General features: G+C 36.6%; 1 protein-coding gene across 1 annotated transcript; it reads right to left on the bottom strand.

Moving 5' to 3' along the window:
• Window positions 1–14964: 14964 nt before the first annotated feature.
• Window positions 14965–19033, bottom strand: Spink14 (serine peptidase inhibitor, Kazal type 14 (putative)). The gene is given in 4 exon segments (XM_017796131.1): window positions 14965–15010; window positions 15846–15982; window positions 17560–17603; window positions 18964–19033. Coding segments are annotated over 4 exon segments (297 nt in total).
• Window positions 19034–19454: the final 421 nt, after the last annotated feature.

The raw sequence follows: 19454 nt of genomic DNA, 5'->3' as shown, positions 1-19454 counted from the left end.
AAAAAAAAAAAAAAAGCCAAAACAAAACAAACAGAACAAAACAAAACAAAACAAAAAAACCCATCAGATTTAGTATTCTGGGTGTCAGAGACAAAAAATTGAGTTTTAATACCTCATACAGGAGTTTTAACTCAGTTCTCAAATCCTGTTTATGAACACTTGTGGAAAGTGATAAAGTAAAACACTTGACATTTTGCCTCTTCCCTATATTGTTATTTTTCACTTCTTTACCTAAGCCTGTCTTATGAAATACATATTTGTTGTGTTATTAACTTGAACTTTACAACTGTATAAGGTGCTTACCAGATAAGATCTTATTTTGCACACAAGAAAACTTATGCTCAGTAAGATTAAATGAATTCTCCACAATTGTACCTCAAGGAAGGTAAGGAACTGGAACAGGATACTGGTTCCTTACATTATACAATGGCTAGCTCCCAAGCTTGTAAATTGCTCAATAAATACATAAAAAAACATCTACTAGAACCAGTCCAAAGGGCATTAAATCAACACAGTATCAGCATGTACGGATTTATATCCATGTGTGTGAGACAAAAAAGTAGTCACTTAACCAAATAGTTCCAAATGTACTAGGAAGGTATGATAGGAAGTCTCTTGAATGCTCCATGCAGTGATTTTTTTTCCTCTTAGTCATGAATCCTTTTGTAATAGTGAACTCTATGGGGATTCACTGAGAAGTGACACAAAGATTTTACTTAACTGATTCAGAGAAACTCTGCAATATGGGCATTTCCTCTTCTAAAACTTAGTCATGATGCTGGTATGTCCTAATTTGCCTTGAAACACTGATGTGAGAGTGTTGAGTAAGAGTGTACTCACAGAGGCTGTTATTATAGAATGGAGTATATGCATTTAGCATATTCATCTTTCCTTAATAGTAGCCTGTGTATCCTAGAGTCACTACTGGAAAAATTTCAGCAAGCTGAGGAAATTGAGAAAGATATTTCTTGATACTTCCTATTGAACTGAACAGATTGTATTATTATTCTTTTTCATACAGATGTTAAACTGGAAAGAGAGTTGAAAGCTCTCATTTAGTCATCTTGAATGTTTGCTGACCACCTAGTCTAGTCAATCTGTGAACTCCATGTTCAGTAAGAAACCCTGTCCCGAAACCGAGATGGAAAGCAACAGAGGAAGACGCTTGACATTGACATCTGACCTTCACACCCACACACCCACACAAACACACACACCCACACAAACGCACACACCCACACAAACACACACAAATACACACTTGTACATAGAACACACACAAACACACATACACACACAAACACACATACACACACACCCACACCTGTACGTAGAACATACACAGACACATACACAGAGAGAGACAGGCAGAGAGAGAGAGAGAGAGAGAGAGAGAGAGAGAGAGAGAGAGAGAGAGACAGTCTAATTGTGGGTAGATCTTCTTCTGAGTTATTTAAATACATGTGTTTATATTGACCAACCATTCATAAGGCATAATTTCCTCAGGAATATCTCTAAATAAGGAAAAAAATTTAAATTTGTGTTTGGTTAAACCACTGAAGACAGTGACAACCCTCAAAACACCTATTAACTTCCAAAAGTTCCTGTCCTTCTTTGAATTTTCATTGGTATTATACAGACTACTGCTGAAATCAGTATTACCTTGGTTGAATTTATTCTTAAATATTTAATTTTTAAAGACAATAGAAATTGAATTTTCCTTTTTTTCTGGAAGGTCATTATTCTTGAAGCTGATTTTTGTGGGATGATTTTGTATTCTGAAAGTTTACTGACTTCATTATTTATAATAGAAGTAGGTATTAGAGGTTTTTGAACACGAGATCGTATAATTTGTAAGCAGATAATTTTACTTCTTCCCTACTGATTTTTAAATTCTTTTTGGGTTTCCATTTGTGTCACGTTATGCTTGCTAGTGATTCTAGTACTGTGATACTATGGAAATAATAAGGATGTGCATCTTTGCTTTGTTCTGCGTTTTAAAGGACATAATTTCAGTGTTTCCATATTGATTATGATGTGTGAAATTTTGATACATGATATATTTATGTTAGAGAACTTTTCTTCTAGACATATGCTGCTCTGAATTTTCATCAAGAAAGGAGATTATGATTTGTGAAGTGCTTTTGTTGCATGAATGAAACACCATTTCATTTGGGGCTTCCTTTCTCCTAATGTATGAAATACTTTGACATAAGGATGTTAAAGGCTTATGTGCTACAAGAAAACACTATTTATTCATAATGTACAGTCTTTTTATGTTTTGTCAAATTCTCTGCTATTATTTTATTGAGAAACCTGGCAGCAATGTTCATTAGAGATCTAAGCCCGTCATTTCTGTCCTATGCTCTGTCCTTGTCTGTCTTTATTGTCAGGGTGATACTAGTCCTGTATAATGTGTTTAGAATATTCCTTTTGTTCTGTTTAAGGAGTAGAATTTAGAAGTATTGGAACTAATTTTTTAAAATATTTGATAGACCAGATTTGACATGAATTGTTCCTGGGCTTTTCTTGTTGGGGGGGAGTGTATCACTATTTAAAGCATTTTGCTATTGGTCAGTTAATCCTTTGCAGTTATTCATAACTCAATATTAGTAGGTTGCATTTTTCTAGGAGTTTGTATTATTTTTTAAATTATTGTTAAATGGTTAGATTTTAGGTGTTCTTGCCACACATAAATAATGAATCACTCCTAGTTTGCTCGACTGGATTTGTTTTGAGTTGTGCTGTATGACTCAACAATCTATTTTCTAGCCAAAAAAGAATGAAACCAGCATAGATGAGCTTGGAAGACATGTTAAGTGATATAGAACAGAAACAGAAGGATAATATTAAATGGTCTGACATGTGAGATCTAAAAAGAAATTTTCAAATGATTGGAGATAGAGAATTTAGAGTAGTTACCACAGGCAGGACTGGGTGAGGGAAGTGAGAAGATGTATGTCAGAATAGCAGATATGTAGGATGAAGAACTCTGAACACATAATGTACAATATGAAAACTATAGAGAGGAAAGTTCCACTTTATTGGGATTCATGCTAAATATGTAAATTTTACGTTGTCATCTCAATAGATGCAGAAAAGGCTTTTGACAAAATTCAGAATGCATTTATGTTCAAAGTCCTAGAGGGAATTGGACTGGAGGGAACATACCTCAACATAATTAAAGCTATTTTTATACAACACACTCACAACCAACATCATTCTAAATGAAAAAAATAACTGGAAGAATTCTCATTAAAATCAGGAACCAGACAAGGATGTCCACTATCTCCACTCCTTTTCAACATAGTGCTGAAACTCTTGCTAGAGCAATAAGACAGGAAAAAGAAATGAAATGAGTACTAATTGGCAAATAAGAGGTCAGACTATCACTTTTTGCAGATGATATGATACTATATCTAAGAGATCCCAAAAGTTCCACCAGAAAACTCCTAGAACTGATCAACAGTTTCAGGATAGAGGCAGGTTATAAAATCAATTAACAAAAAACAGTAGCCTTTCTATATACCTAAAACAAGCAATTAGAGAAAGAATACCAGGAAATGAACCATTCACAATTGCTGAAAAAAATCTTGGAATAAATCTGACCAAAGACACCAAAGATCTCTACAATGAAAATTTTAAATGATTAAAGAAAGAGATTGAGAAAAACACCAGAAGATGGAAGGACCTCCCATGCTCATGGATTGGAAGAATTAATATTCTGAAAATGAACATCCTACCAAAAGCAATACATAGATTCAATGCAATCCCAATCAAAATCCCTGTGACATACTTCACAGAATTAGAAAAAACAATCCTTAAATTCATATGGAGGCACAAAAGACCCAAGATTGCCAAAACAAACCTGAGTGCAAAGAGCAACTCTGGGGGGATTACTATACCAGATCTCAAAGTGTACTACAGAGCTATAGTCATAAAACAGCATGGTACTGCCACAAAAATAGACACATAGATCAATGGAACATCATTGAAGATCCAAACCTGACTACACACAATTTCAGCCACGGGATATTTGAAAAAGGCACCAAGAACACACAATGGAGGAAAGAAAACACCTTTAACACATGGTGCTGGCAAAACTGGATCTCCCTGTAGAAGAATGAAATTAGATCCTAATCTTTCACCTTGCACAAAAGTCAACTGCAAATGGATCAAAGACTTCAATGTAAAACTGGAAACCCTGAAACTATTAGAAGAAAATATTGGCAGTAACTTACAAGATATAGGTGTAGGAAAGGATTTTCTAAATCATACAGGAGTTGCTCAGGAATTAAGGTCAGCAATCAACAAGTGGGACCTCATTAAACAAAAAAGCTTCTGTACAACAAAAGAAACTACCAAAAAGTGAAGAGAACCCCATAGAATGGGAAAAAATTTTCCATCAGTGACACATCTGATAGAGGTTTAGCATCCAGAATATAAAAGGAACTCAAAAAAGAAAGACTCGAGAAACCAAATGATTCAGTTAAAGGATGGGCTAATGATCTAAGCAGAGAGTTCTCAAAGGAAGAAATAAAGATGGCTAAGAAACACCTCAAAAAGTGTTCAGCATCATTAGTAATTAGGGAGATGCAAATTAAAACCACCCTAAGGTATCACTTTACCCCAATCAGACTAGCCAGGATCAAGAGAACAAATGATACCAAATGCTGGTGAGGATATGAAGAAAGGGGGATGCTCAATTCGCTGCTGTTGCGATTGCAAACTCATGCAATCTCTATGGAAAACAGTGTGGAGAACTCTTTAAAAAACTAAGAATGAACCTACAATATGACCCAGTTATACCACTCCTTGGCATATACCCAAAGGACTTGTACAACCAACCATGTTTGTTGCTGCTCTTTTCACAATAGCTAAGAGATGGAAGTGTCCCTCAACTGAAGAGTGGTTAAGAAAAATGTGGTATATTTATACAATGGAGTTCTATTCAGCAGTAAAGAAAGATGAAATAATGAAATTTGCAGGTAAATGGATGGCTCTAGAAACTTTTATACTGAGTGAAGTAACACAGACTCAGAAAAACAAATGACATATTTTCTCCCTCATATGTGGATCCTAGCACCAAATCCTTTTAAATTACAGGTCCTTTTAATAAGATGATGTTACACAGCAGTCCCTTCTCCGCGAAATCACTACCATCATCACGACTATAGCTGAGCCTGATCACTAAACATCATCACAATTGGGCTTGTTGGTGGTTATGCTCATTCATTAAAGGAGAGCCAAGCAGGGTCATTGGACCCTCGCCAGAGTATCCAGACACTCTTCCCAGCTAACTGTATGTAATTTGACCCTAATCACACATGGCCTCCTGGATTTGGGGAGTGCTAAAGTATACAATGAGAGGAAGACTTAGAAGAGAAGGCATGACGCATACTGGGTTAAGGCTTTCCAGTATGCATACCCTCAGGTCATATATATACCTCAGCAACCCCTCAGTTATCTGGTAAATAAGCTCAATAAATTCATTGGTTCCCCAGTAAACCTTTAATCAAACATTGGCTTGACACCAGAACCTTAAAAGGGAATAAGCATTGCTTAGCAACCCCAGGAAAAGAAGTCTCACAACACATGGAGAACTTATTTGTTAATGCTACTATGTCTCATTATTATTATTTTTTTACAAAATGAGAATGTAAAAGAGGTTGAAAGCATATGGGAAATGGAGATATTTTCCAAAATAGAAAAAATAAGAAAGCCTAAACAAGTGATGGAGTTCTGTTTAGGTTTGTTATGATATAAAGGATGAAACAAAAATAATATACACATAATCTTAAAATTTCTATGGTCATAGTTTAGTCAACTAGTTTAAGGAACAAAACATTTATCTAGTCAAGAATATTTGGTATTTTGCCCAAGCCTTAGCTACATAGCACATGGTAATTAAAAGTACCAGACTTGTGGAACTAACCTTATTGGAAGTTTAACAGCCATACTTTGAGGCCTATACTAATGTGGTCAGAGGGACTTAAAGGACAGTTTTTGTCCCTTGCCCTCCAAAGTCAACTAAGTTCCAGAAGACTATAGAACATCCCTCAAAATGTCTTGTAACTGTGGTGAATCACTTGTCCACTTGTTCAGGGAGGACATGGAAACCCCACAAGATTGACTTGAACCAGTGTCCAGTCTACAAAGAGGAGGGTCAGCTCAGAGGAAATATCTCATTTATGCTTCCAAGTGAAGTCAGACATAGTTGAGCAGGATCTTTGACTTATCTTCATGTAGATGGAATTGGTAAAAGAAAGGAGCCAGGAGCTCCTCCCAAGCCCATGTGACCTGTGAGGAACAGATCCTCAAATGAGCTTAAGTGTAAAAATAAATTGATTTATTTGGGCCAACTGTATGGTCTTAAACACCCAAAAGGAAAGTATAACCAAAGATTAAAGTATGAGTCTGTTTCTAATAAGACAATGCTACTCAGATGTAAGACTTCAAATCTTGGCCTGCAGTTCTGTAAAAGTTATTTAGACAGTTATTTCTCATTGATGATTTTGTTCCTAACTAGAAAGTGCTGCTCAGATTTAAGACTTCAAATCTTGGTCTCCAATACTGTAGTGCCCACCTGTAGCTAAGGGAGACAACCAGCTATTGTTCAAAAATGATGGATAAATTTGTTTTCTCCCCTATCTAGAAGCCTTTGAGAGGGAACTGTCACTGATTCTAACCACTCCAACAGCTATCAAAATACCTGAAAGCAAATCCTGAATCCATCACTCTAGAGTCCACCCTTGGAAGACAAAAGAAAAATGAAGAGGAACCCAATAGAGGGATGCTTTTGGAAGACCTTGTCAAGAAATTCCAATGGACTCGCATATGAACATTTGAAAATTTCCTGTTCTGACTTTTTTCTAGTTTCCCTGTCTAGAACTTGTAATGCTAATTACTCTTGTCTTTATGTCTCCTTCACATCTCCTATTCATGATTCAAGGATTTCCTTTTCCTCTTAGAGATAAGAGTTACACAATTTTGGAGTCTTTTAGATAGACCCACTGAAGGGGACTCCAATTGTCTCACCCTGTGTCCCTGTTCAGTATGGAAGAAGCCGGAGTGGTCTGTGTCCCTATTCCATATTGGCAATTTTGGTAACCTTTTCAAAAGACCGTGTGATAAGAATAGGAGGTAGGAATTGGCTAGGCAGTTAAGGTAAAAAGACCCCAAAGAAAAGTAGCCAGTTTCTTGGCTAAAACTCAAAATGTCCTTGGGCCCTTTAGCAACATACTCTGTTCCAAAGGCCAAAAATGTTGAAAGTATTTGGGAGCTTGTATCTAATCCTTAAAAGATTTTAGGGCTATTTCTTCAGAGGGGGAAGTGTTAGAGTAGCCAGAAGCCCCATAAAAATAAATAAATCAAAGAAGAAAAAAGAGCACATGATGTTATCAGAGAAAAGTGATGGGGAGACATGGGAGGAGTTAGAGGTGAGGGAGTGGGCATGGATTTGATCAAAATGCCTTATACGCATGTATGAAATTCTCAATAAATTATTTTTTAAAAAAGATTCTCAAAGTTGAATTTCTTAGTACAAAGTAGATTGATGGTTCTCAGTTAAAAAAGAATAATTATATGGGATGATGGATATGGAAATATGATTCACTACAGAATTCAATGAATTCATATATACTGTGTGTCTAAAAATTCACAAATTTTACTTATAGAATAAGTCTACTCATATCTAATAAAATAAAGTCAGTTATGTCAATCTGCTAATTCCCCAAACTCATTATGGTTCTTGTTTGTCAAGCAAGCTATCACTAACTATATTGTACAATTTCCATTTTTGCTGGAAATAAACAGTGAATATTTTGTCACCCAGCAAAGTATGTATTTAACTTCAATCTCACTTGTCAAAAAGAAAATTTACAATGCTGCAGAGAATAGCAAGGGTCCAGGAAGAAGGGATATTTTATCTCTGGAAAACCACTGGATTTGAGGGATCCTGCCCATTAGATACACAGCATTATAATAGATTAAAAATAAATGTTTTTGTAGTGATTATGTTTGAATTTTGAGCCTTACATATGACAGGTACATGAATTATTGCTGAAATACACCTTCAGTCCATTTTTCTTCTATGAAATTACACAAGTTTTCCTTATTCCATTGATATCTGATATCTGATAGACACATGTACACAATGTAATATTACTCAGCCAAAACAAAGCGAGATATCTGAAAGTTATGATACTAACATAAATGATTCAAGCACAAACAGAAATACTACATGATGTCAGTCACAGTAGAACCAAAACACAAATGATTCCATAGAATTTTAGAATAGATGGTTGTCAGAGAGTGTAGAGAGGTTGATCAACAGATTCAATGTGAAACAGGAAGAATAATTTCTCCTACTGTATTTAAAAATTAATAGAAAAAACAGATTAATGATATAAAGATTCATGTATAAGATTTGAAACTATTAACTGAAGAAAAAGGAGAAAAGTTTCATTTTACTGATCTGGGTCATACTTTTTGGGGGTGAGAGTCTGAAAGCTCATGCACCAAAGTCCACTATAGGAAAGTAATGGTAAGGAAATTCAAAGAGTAACTACCCTGATTCAGTGAGTACCCAGACATACATATATTGAAATGTTGCACATTAACCAATAAATATATATAGTTTGTTATGTATTAGTGAAAATGTTTAAGGAGATTATACCCTCCTCTTGTTATCACAACATTAGGCACAAGACCCTAGGTAGGAAATCAACCTTGGTGAGTATTCATTGGTGGATAGACAAGCACTAAGCAATGGAATAGTGATTTGCATTGAAAAGGATATTCTGCCACTCATAACAACATGAATAAATTTAGAGATTGCTATATTCAATGAGGTAATCTAATCAAAGAAAAATTCTGCAAGATTTCACATACATGTGGGATCCAAGCAGGTCAAACTCATAGAAATAGTTTGAAGTATTCTAGCTATCAGAGACAGAATTCAGAGGAAACATAGGTTGACCAGGCAATACAGTTTCAGTTCCACAGGAAAATTTCAAAAATGAGTTTACAGGCTAGAGAATTGGTTTCATGGTTAAGAGCACTTGCTGTTCTTGCAGCGACCCCTGCTTCAGTTCTACCATCCACATCTCACAACCCAGCTCACAGCAACCTGTACCTCCAGTTCCAGGGGATCTGATGCCCTCTTCTGGCCTCTATGGACATTGATACCTGCATACAGATAATATGAATGCATACATGTAAATATACATACACATAAAATAATAGATATTTAAAAAAAGAAAAAGACTAAGGTCAATTTCCCAGCAGTATAATTGCAGTTAGCTTTCAGAAAAGATAATACATTTCAAATGTCTCACCACAAAAAGTATTCATAACATCATGCTGTACCCCATGAATATATAAAATGACGATTTCTCAAAAAATATTCATGTGAATAAATTTTAAACTAAAGAAAACTAACCATGGTGTAGGATTTTCTTGTTATTTCCTAACAAAAGCTCTTGTTTGTTTAAATAATCCCACACCTGTGTTATTCCTAATCTTTTTTTGTAAAGTGTATGGAAAATACTCTACTCTATCCTTTGTCATAGAACTACCATACGATGTGCTGGTAAAAAGAAGCTAATCAGAAACTAAAATGAACACCACTGAATTAGATGAGTAATTTTTAATAACATAGCATTTCATAGGTTAGAAACATTCATATATTAGAACATTCTGTTGGAAGCATTTCCATTTATCTCATCTTCATTGGGAGACCCAAAGAAAAGCTAAGCCTGGTGTATGTTAGGCAATTTGATGTTCCTGTGAAGAAGAGTATTGTCCTGTTAAGTGATGCAAGATCTGCAGCCCAATGAGTTTGTTCAACCTGACCAGCCCCAGGCCCGGTTAGTGTAGTAAATCAATTAGTGTACCTTGAAGTTATTGGCCCAAATGGAAATACTTCACTGCCATCCAATGGCCAAATAGAGTTTTTACAAGTCCTTCAACAGTTCATTATGGATGAAGTTGCTCTTAATAGAGCATCTATAGCAGACCAAAATGATGTCTTATAGGTTACACTAAGATGCTAATTTGTGGTGTAACTCACAAGGGATATTAATTTTAACAGGTCATGTTTAAATCATTATGAAATGACAAAAGAATGATGGCTGGAGAAATAAGGTGGAGTCTGAAATAAAATGAAAAACTTATGATGACTTGGATTAAATACATGACTGAGGGTATATTAACCCCTACAATGATATAACAATGTGTGGAAGTTATAGATTGAAATTGAGTTTGAGTGTTGAGGACTTAGAAAAATGGCATTAACTTCTATTGTATCAAAATATGTAGGAGCAAATTTACAAGAATAAAAATGTCTATAATGTATGAAATGATTTTAAAGAGTCCATGTAGTCCAAGAACTCAAGACATCTATCATTTTGTGTTTAGATGATCATTAAGATATCATGATATAGATATTTAAGTTATATAAGAAAAAAAAATGACTAAAGGTGTGAGTGGGGTTGTCAATCAGAGATTGTAGATGGGTAAGAAAAGATAGAAATGTAAAAAATATCTCTCTAAGTTATCAGTAACACAGTATTAAAAGTTAAGAGGACTCATATTTAGGAAATCCAATACTTGATCTTTATCAAAATGCTGAGATGTGATAATTTAGAGATTTCAAATAAGCTATAGAGTGGAAAGTTATCTTCTTAGTATTAAATGAGGGATAGAAAGAGAGAACAAGAGAGAGAAGACCTAGGAGCAGAAAGGGGTAAGGAGGAGAAAATGAGGAGGACAAGAAGGAAGGAAAGAGGAAAAGGCAGAGGGCAGTGATTACCCATTAAAACTCTGAGGGCACAGATCCCTTTTAATTTTCTAGTGGTAAGAGATGCATAGAAATTATCTATGGGTGTCGAAGTAGATCAACTTCTTTTCCCTCTTCAGAAATGTCTGCAATCCAATTACAGAAAAGATATTACCAAAGACTTTTACCAGTTATATGTAGCACATTTTACACAAATGTGCTGCTATTCAATAAAACCATTTATGTTTTATAAGACACAGCCTTGCCCTTTGTAATTGACACACACACACACACATACACACACACACACACACACACACACACACACACAAAACCCACATTGTGCTATCGTATATACTTTAGCAGCACACATATATTTTCTACATACAGACACACACACACACACACACACACACACACACACAAAACCGACATTGTGTTCTAGTATGGACTTTAGAAGAACAAAGATAGTTTCTTTTTTCTTTTCAGACAATATGTTACCAGACAGTCACCTAAAACAATAACAAACTATTAGGTAACATGAGGCACTGAAAGATGTTAGTTTATGAGCGATGTTATCTGCACAGTTGGTTTTGGTGTTGACATTAAGAGATATTCTGGGAATAGAAATGAAAAACCTATATAGAAAAACCCTGAACTGAGGATAGAGAACTGAGAGGAAGGAGAGACTAAAATGGCTAGAGTTTGTAGGTTCACAGCTATGAAAGGTGTAGAGAGAAGCCAACAGATTCCAGATTGATACCTGTGTGTGAGGAAGCTACTCAAAGACAATAAAGAACCGCCAGAAGAGATCAGAGATAGTAGAGCTTAGATCTCATATGGCCGCCAATAGACCTATTTAAGGTGAAAAATTCATTTCATGATATCAGTGTAGGATTAATTCCTGTACAAGAACATATTTGTGAATATGATAAAGCAATATTGTTGTGACCCAGTTCTACCTAGATTTCTTTGTGTTCCTATACCAAGAACTTGGAGTACTGGAGGTTGACATGCTATAAAAATGGAGTATCTCTTTTCCCCCAAGACTAATTACTTTCACATTCTAAAAATGAAAGATTAAAGGTGATGAAAGATGATTTCCTTTTCACTTGAGTCCTGCCTGCACTATGTAGTCACTGAAACTGACCACAGCTTATAATAGACTTGACAAGCAAAATAGAGGCTTTCTTCCAGACTGTAAGTGAACAAGCTACTGAGTGGAAAAGAGTATATTAGTACAAGTTAGTCTGTTATCTATATTAGAAAATACATGCATGAGTATGAATATATATACATGCACACCAAGGAGGCATTATATGTGGGAAAGATGTATGGTCCTATGTACTTCAGAAGTTAAAATCTTCCCGCTGAATGGGGCATTCGTAGATAACAATATAGGCTTCTATGGAGAAAAAGTGGAGCCAGTTAAACTCAGTGCCTTGATAAACTGAAATGGGCATGTATAGATGCCTCTGTCTCAATTTTGAGCCTAACAGTGAGGATGTTAAGGTAGGCAGGATGGTGCACACCTGTTATTCCAACTACTTGAAAGGCTGAGGCAGGAGGATTTTAAGTTTGAGAGCATAAGGCCAACCTGGAAACTTCAAAAAATAATTAAATTGCAAATGTTTAATGAGGAATTTGCAAAGTCAAGCAATAGGACTTGTTCAAGAAGATCACAACATTCAGTAGTTGTATTAGTTACCTTTCTTTTGCTATGATAGAAACACTGACCAATTTATAGAAGGATGAGTTTATTTGAGCTTATTCTTCCAGGGGAATTCCAGTCCATCCTGTCAGGGAGGCATGGCGGCAGAGGTGGCTGGAGAAGGAGCTGAAGCTAAGCTCTCACATCCTCAAGGGGCCACAGGAAACAAGAGAGCAAATGGAGATCTGGAAAGGCTTAGGAATTCTCTAAGCCCATCCCCAGTGATGTGCTTCCTCCAGGATAGCCACACCTTCTAAGACCTCCCAAAACAATGCCACCAACTGGGAACAAAATGTCCAAATACTTGGAGCCTCTGGGGGACATTTTCATTCAAACCACCACATTCCGCTCCCTGGCTCCCATAGGCTCATGGCCATGTAAAATGCAAAATGCATTTAGTCCAACCTTAAAAGTCCCCATAGTCATTACCAGTCTCAATACTATTCAATAGTCCAGTCCAAAGTCTCTTCTGAGACTCAGGGAAATATCTTAACTACAAAATCAGAAGACAAATTAGATACTCCCAACATACAGTGGAACCAAATACACATTCCCATTCCAAAAGAGAGGAAGAGAGGCATAGTGAGGAAATACTGGACCAAAATAAGACCAAAACCCAGCAGGACAAAGAGCCAATCCAGTAGATCTGACTTCTGGGACTTTACTTCCAAAAGGCTTAGATGGCTCAGCCTCTCCATTGCTGGTTGCAACATACATCTCTCACTTTGGTTGGTACTATTCCCTGTATGCAGGCCTTCTTGGCAGATGCCTCACAGCTCTGGCACCTCAACCATCTTCTTGGGGTCTCCATTGCCAACCAGACTTCACCTTCACATCTTCATACAATATCCTATCTTGCCCTCCTTTATGCAGAGGAATCCCTGCTGCATGATGTAGAGGAAGAACTGATGACCCCTTCACTCTTGTATCATTGATGCCTCTAAAGCCAGCACCATGTGAACAACACTGCCAAGTTTGACTGCAAGTTTGGGATGGACTCCATCCTGCTTTATCCATTTTAGAATCTTTTCTCTTCAGTGAACCCTGAAGCATTTTCCTTTCACAAATTGGAGGCTTAACTGGGTGTCCTTTTTCCATTGTTTAAGTGCAAATATCTAGGCCCCTCTTTAATCAATTTAATCTCCTTATCAAAGGGATCCTCTGCAGCCCATGCCAGGGCACCAGCATTAATTTTCCTAGTGCTCTTTTTCAATCCATTCTGTACATTTTCACTGTAAATCTTCATAATATTCACCATTAATAGCCATGCCACCATTTCTACATTAGGCTGTCTTGAAATTTCTCCCACCAGGGAAATTAGTCTATGGCTTTTTAATTTAGCTTCAGGCAAGCTTTTTGGCTGTGGGTAGACTCCAGACAGACTCTTTGCCGAAATATCCCAATTCCTGTTTAAGTCCTCATTTCCCTCTGGAACCACATTGTTCTCAGCACTACTTTCTTTCAGGCACTTACTAAAATGGCTTGTTAATCTCTGCTTACAGCAACCAACTGCTTTTCTATAACAAACTTCCAAAGTCTTCCACATATTTCCAAAATCCCACATGGTTAGGCTCTTCACAGCCAATAGTGCACTCTCTGGTACCAATTACTGTATTAGTTACTTTTCTTTTGCTGTGATAGAAACACTGACCAAATTAACTTATAGAAAGAAGAGTTTATTTGAGCTTATGGTTCCAGTGGATTTACAGTCCATCATGGTGGGGAGGCATGGTGGCAGGAAGTGGCTGGAACAAGAGCAATGGAAGCTAAGCTCTCACATCTTCAAGCAGGCACAGGAAGCAAGAGAACAACTGGAGATCTGGCAAGGCTTAAGAACTCTCTAAGTCCACCCCCAGTGACGTACTTCCTCCAGGAAAGCTACACCTAAGACCTCCCAAAACAGCGCCACCAAGGGGGGACAAAATGTCCAAATACTTGGAGCCTATGTGGGGCATTTTCATTCAAACCATCATAATAGTTTTATTAGTTTTTTAAATGCCCAAAAATATAGAAAAATTGTTTCTCCATAAGTCATAGATAATTTCACTATTCATAAAGTTAGAGAGGTGATAAGCCCTACTATTTGCCTTTGACACATGGTTTAGTATTAAAATATGTTCTATTGCTAAGATTTAAGATATAGACCCAAGAACCAAGTCAAGATTTCATAATGAGCCAGCTCCACCAACCTTAACTATTTATTTATTTATTTATTTATTTATTTATTTATTATTTATTATTTATTTACAGTGTTCAGGATTGTTCCTGGTCCTTAGAATATGAACTACATCTCCAGGCCAGAATAATTTATCCATTAGGGAAATTGTAGATGGACTCTTGAGTTGTCAGCTCCCAGCAATTCTTTGCCATGAAGAATGCACATAAGGAGAGGTACAGGGAGGGATGAACATAGGAGAGAAGTTGTGATGGAGAGAAAAGGAAGAAATCTTCTTGCACGTCCTGTTTCAATCACCTAGCATCTTTCATTGTGGTAATATTTAATTCTTCCTCGAGGCTTTCTGAATAGAGGCATAATAAGCATTTCATTAAATCATATTTGGGGAAATTAAGATCCAGACTATAAAGGAAACTGACATGAGGTAAAAGAAAGAATATTGGATTTCCTATCTGATCATCTTTGCATGATTACAAGCCACCACTGAGGATGCTACATAAGCTACAATCTTTTGGGAAATAATCTTTCTGATCAGGCATGAGTTTGTGATGCACGAGGCATGTCTACTCTCAGGTATTCAGTTGATAATCTCAACCTTTGGCTAAATTACTAATTAATGGGATAACATAAGGTTTATATATTCTCTTCATTGCTTCCTGCACAAAAATGAAGATAGTTAAGCTAAGGGGTACAGTCCTATAACATAAGGAAGGGATTTTTGTCTTGTGAAATAGATATCAAGACTAAAGTCACTGCGGCGTTGAAATTTTGATGTCTAAAGACAGATTGCTTTCCTGTCATGTAAATACAAAGGACTAAATAATTAATCATGATGGGCCAAACTTTGTTGCTATGTTAGTCTTAAAAAGGTTATAGACACGTAGACAGTTGGAAATATCTAAAAGAAGATAAAACTACAAGTTTTAGGGGCCTGAAGATATATTTCAGAATTTCCGGAAGAAATCCATGAATTATGGGACTATGTTCAAAGCAACTGTTTAGACTCCAGGAGGCCTTCTGTTGCATGTGGTCTTCAGAATGGGGATGATTACTATCTTGGAAAATTAGAGAAAAACAGTGGCTTTATAGCTTCTATATTTGGATGGGAAGGTGGGGGTAGGTAGAAATCACAACCAACAAGCTTAGTCTTAGTTATCTTTTTCCCAGATTATACTTACAAGCTCTTATGACACAAGATACAAAGATTGGCATATGTAGCAAAATTGGTGCCACAGATAGGCTATTTTAAGTTAGGGCAGGAATCCACTGTTTTGTTGAACCAACTCAAGTTTACTTTCTTGTAAGGACATTTGATCTGAAATTGAGTACAAAAATTAATACAATTAGAACCATGCAGCCAAGTGTTGTGGTCCATATCTTTAATCCCAGCACTTGGGATCTCTGTGAGCTCATGACCTACCTGGTCTACGTAGTGAATTCCAGGACAGCTGGGGCTACAGGAAGATCCAGTCTCAAAAGGACAAAAAAAATTATTAGGACCATGTTTAAAAGATCACCTGTAGATTGAATTTGGGAAACCAAAGCATGGTCAGAACCATATTCCAGTCTCACAATGTCTTCCATAGTCTGTATCAACACAATGCCATGGTACTAGAGCTTTGTACACTCTATCTGATAATAATGTGATGCCCTTGTGGACAGGATCTCCTAGGTAGATGAGGAGAGAGACCTGATATGCTAGAGTCAAGGAAAGAAGAAAATTTAAATTCATGAATGAGACAAAGATTGAACCTCAAATACTTCTAAGGTAAAAGAATGAAATGACGCAAATATATAAAAATACAAAAAAGAATTTATTCATTACCTCACTTATCATATGTATATTGACCCCATAATACATACAGTGCTCAGAGGGATAGGCAAAAATAAAAACCACACCTCTGTCTTACCCATCCAAAAGTTGCAAACCTAATTTGAAGTCCTTTCCAGAGATTCCCTGTCACTTTACCTTTTCTTATTTCCAGAGTCTCAGAGATTACTTGATATCTCTATTTACAATTTATGTAACCATTATCTGTTCATCTCAGGGAACCAGGAGTATGTGCTCTGTCCATTTGTTCCATCAAAGCGTGACTCACTGAGATCAGGAGCTACATGAGTTCTCAAGTCCATAGACCTTAAAGATTCATTACACCTGGCAAATGGAGGTTGTCAGCACACAAAAATATTTTTCAGATGTGGAAGGTTCTCTGATGTACACGTGACCATATTTGGACTAGGTTCCCAGTTTGGATTACTCTGCTGTAGACACAAAACAACAGTGAATCAATAATCTTCACGTGAATAGACTAAGAATGTCACAGATGATCTTGTTGAGGTAATGTTTCAAAATAGGAAGTTTTTAAAAAGCATATTCACTGGAGCATGGGCAACCTATGAGGCCCACACATTTGCACATATGGGCAGCTGTAACTGGATTCAGTGTGTTATAAAGAAAAAGAAGATGCTGGAGAGATGGCTGCACCTCAGTGGTTAGACATGCTGGCTGCTCTTGCAGAGGACTGTGGCTCAATTCCCAGCACCCACATGGTGGCTAACAACTATTTTTACTCAATCTCTATGGCATCCAACAGTCTCTTCTCACCTCCACAGGCAGTGTATGATGTAGGAGCACTTATCTGCACACAGGAAAAACACACACGTGAAATAAAAATAATAAGATTTGTTTTAAAAGAGAAGAGCATAAGAAGTTGGGAGGGAAGCATGGAAGGAGAATCTCAGAGAAATTGGAAGAGCAAGTGATGGTAGACATGATTAAAATACATTATATATATATGAATGGAATTCTCAAAGAATAGGTAAATAAATTTTTTAAAATTAAGAAAAAATCAGCTTAAAATTTTAGTCTTAGGAAATTTAGTGGACAGTTACCTCAATTAATCCATGTGTTGGCCACCAGATTTGAAAACTTGGAGCTAGAGAATATAATAAAATATTATAAAACTTAATTCCAGGTAAATCATAGCCTAATCATCTAACAGAGTAAAACAGCTGTACTGGAATACTAAGGAAGTTTAGAGTCATTGAAAATGCTGTTGTATTTATGCATATATTCACTATTTTAAAAAATATGAATAACACTCTTGCTTCTGTAAATAATAACCACTGTCATGAAAGTGAGACTAGCTTAGAGTCTTAAATGATTCTGTTAATACTAGTTGTACTTGAGAATCTTCAGAAGTGGTAGTCAATATAGGAAAGATAGGGGAGTGTACAACTTTGTGATATTTTGGCCTAGTCTCCATATTTTATGGAAAGAAAAACAGTACTTTATTACTTAATCCTTGGGAATTCATGGTAGATATGAAAATCTGAGAATTCTAGTCCTTGAGGTTAGGTCTCTCTGTGATTCTCCAACCTGACCTCTCCTCTAGAAGAGATCACAGAGCTCTGCTAGTTTGAAAAAACCAGAGGGAACCATATTAGTACAACAACCTACTGACAAATTATACATACAACTTGTTTAAGGAACAAAATATATGTCTAGTCAAGGTTTATCTGAGAACATTTTGTTTTTGCCCAAGCTTTATCTACATAGTGCGTGGTAATTAAAATTACCAGACTGGTGCTGCTAACCTTCTTGGATATTTAACAGTCATACTTTGAGGGCTATACTAATCTGGTCAGAGGGACTTAAAGGACAGTTTGTGCTCCTTGCCCTCCCATGGTCGACTAAGTTCCATGCCACCATGGACCATCTCTCAAAATGTCCTATAACTGTGGTGAGTCACCTGTCCTCCAGTTCAGGGAGGCCAGGGAGACCCCACCAGATGGACTTGAACCAGTGTCTAGTCTACAAAGAGGAGGGTCAACACAGAGGAAACATTTCCTCCATGGCTTCCAAGTAAAGCCAGCCATGATTGAGCAGGACCTTTGACTTATCTTCACATAGATGGAACTGGTAAAACAAAGGAGCCAGGGGCTCCTCCCAAGCCCAGGTGACCCCTGAGGAACAGATCCTCAAACAACCTTCAGTGTACTCTTGATGAAGCCATATTGGTAGTCATTTCACATTACCTTGCTGAAGGGCCCAAGCTTCCTTTTCCCTGTGAGTTAGGTCCTACAACCTGAACAGATGGAAAACTAAAGAACTGGCTCTTTGCCTGACCGTGAATTTTCTCCCTAAGGATACATATATCTGAATGCATATATAAATGTATACTCATATTTATATATGATATAAATGCATTTTTTAATTCAAAGCATTTTCTTCTGTTTGCATTTTCAACATCCACAAAATCTCATGTTCCTGACAGGAAAAACCAAATTACTCACGAGAAAGAAACACCAAATGTAGCATGATGAAGAGCGAAAGTCACCACAATATCGGGAAGTATGTGGCCATTTTTCCTTCTGATCTGTCCTTGGAATGATGCTCTCAGATGCTGGCTCAGTATATCACATTTTAATACAAGCATCACCCAAGCATACATAGTTAGAATTATAAAACTACTTCTGAAGTAAACACCCATCCCCAGCCAGACGAGTTCATCTACTGTACACTCCATTTTAGAAGCCTATACTACCCCTACTCAGGATCAAATACTTAGGACATGTTAAACCTTGGCTATTCATCTTAAAGTTTAGGCTATTAAGATTATTAAGCTCAGTTACAGACCTGTAAATAGTTACAAAATAGAAAAAGATTGGAGGTTTCTATCCGGTATGAATTATTATAATATTTTATATTCCCTAAAAGAAACAACTTATGCAAACCTTACTGCATAATTGTTTTGATAGGATAGAAAGCAAAAATGAGGGCACTA

Source organism: Nannospalax galili, unplaced genomic scaffold, assembly GCF_000622305.1.
Source record: "Nannospalax galili isolate Female #2095 unplaced genomic scaffold, S.galili_v1.0 scaffold128, whole genome shotgun sequence".
NCBI lineage: Eukaryota > Metazoa > Chordata > Mammalia > Rodentia > Spalacidae > Nannospalax > Nannospalax galili.
The sequence above is the reverse complement of the archived record's forward strand: the minus strand, read 5'-3'. Positions and strand labels throughout refer to the sequence as shown.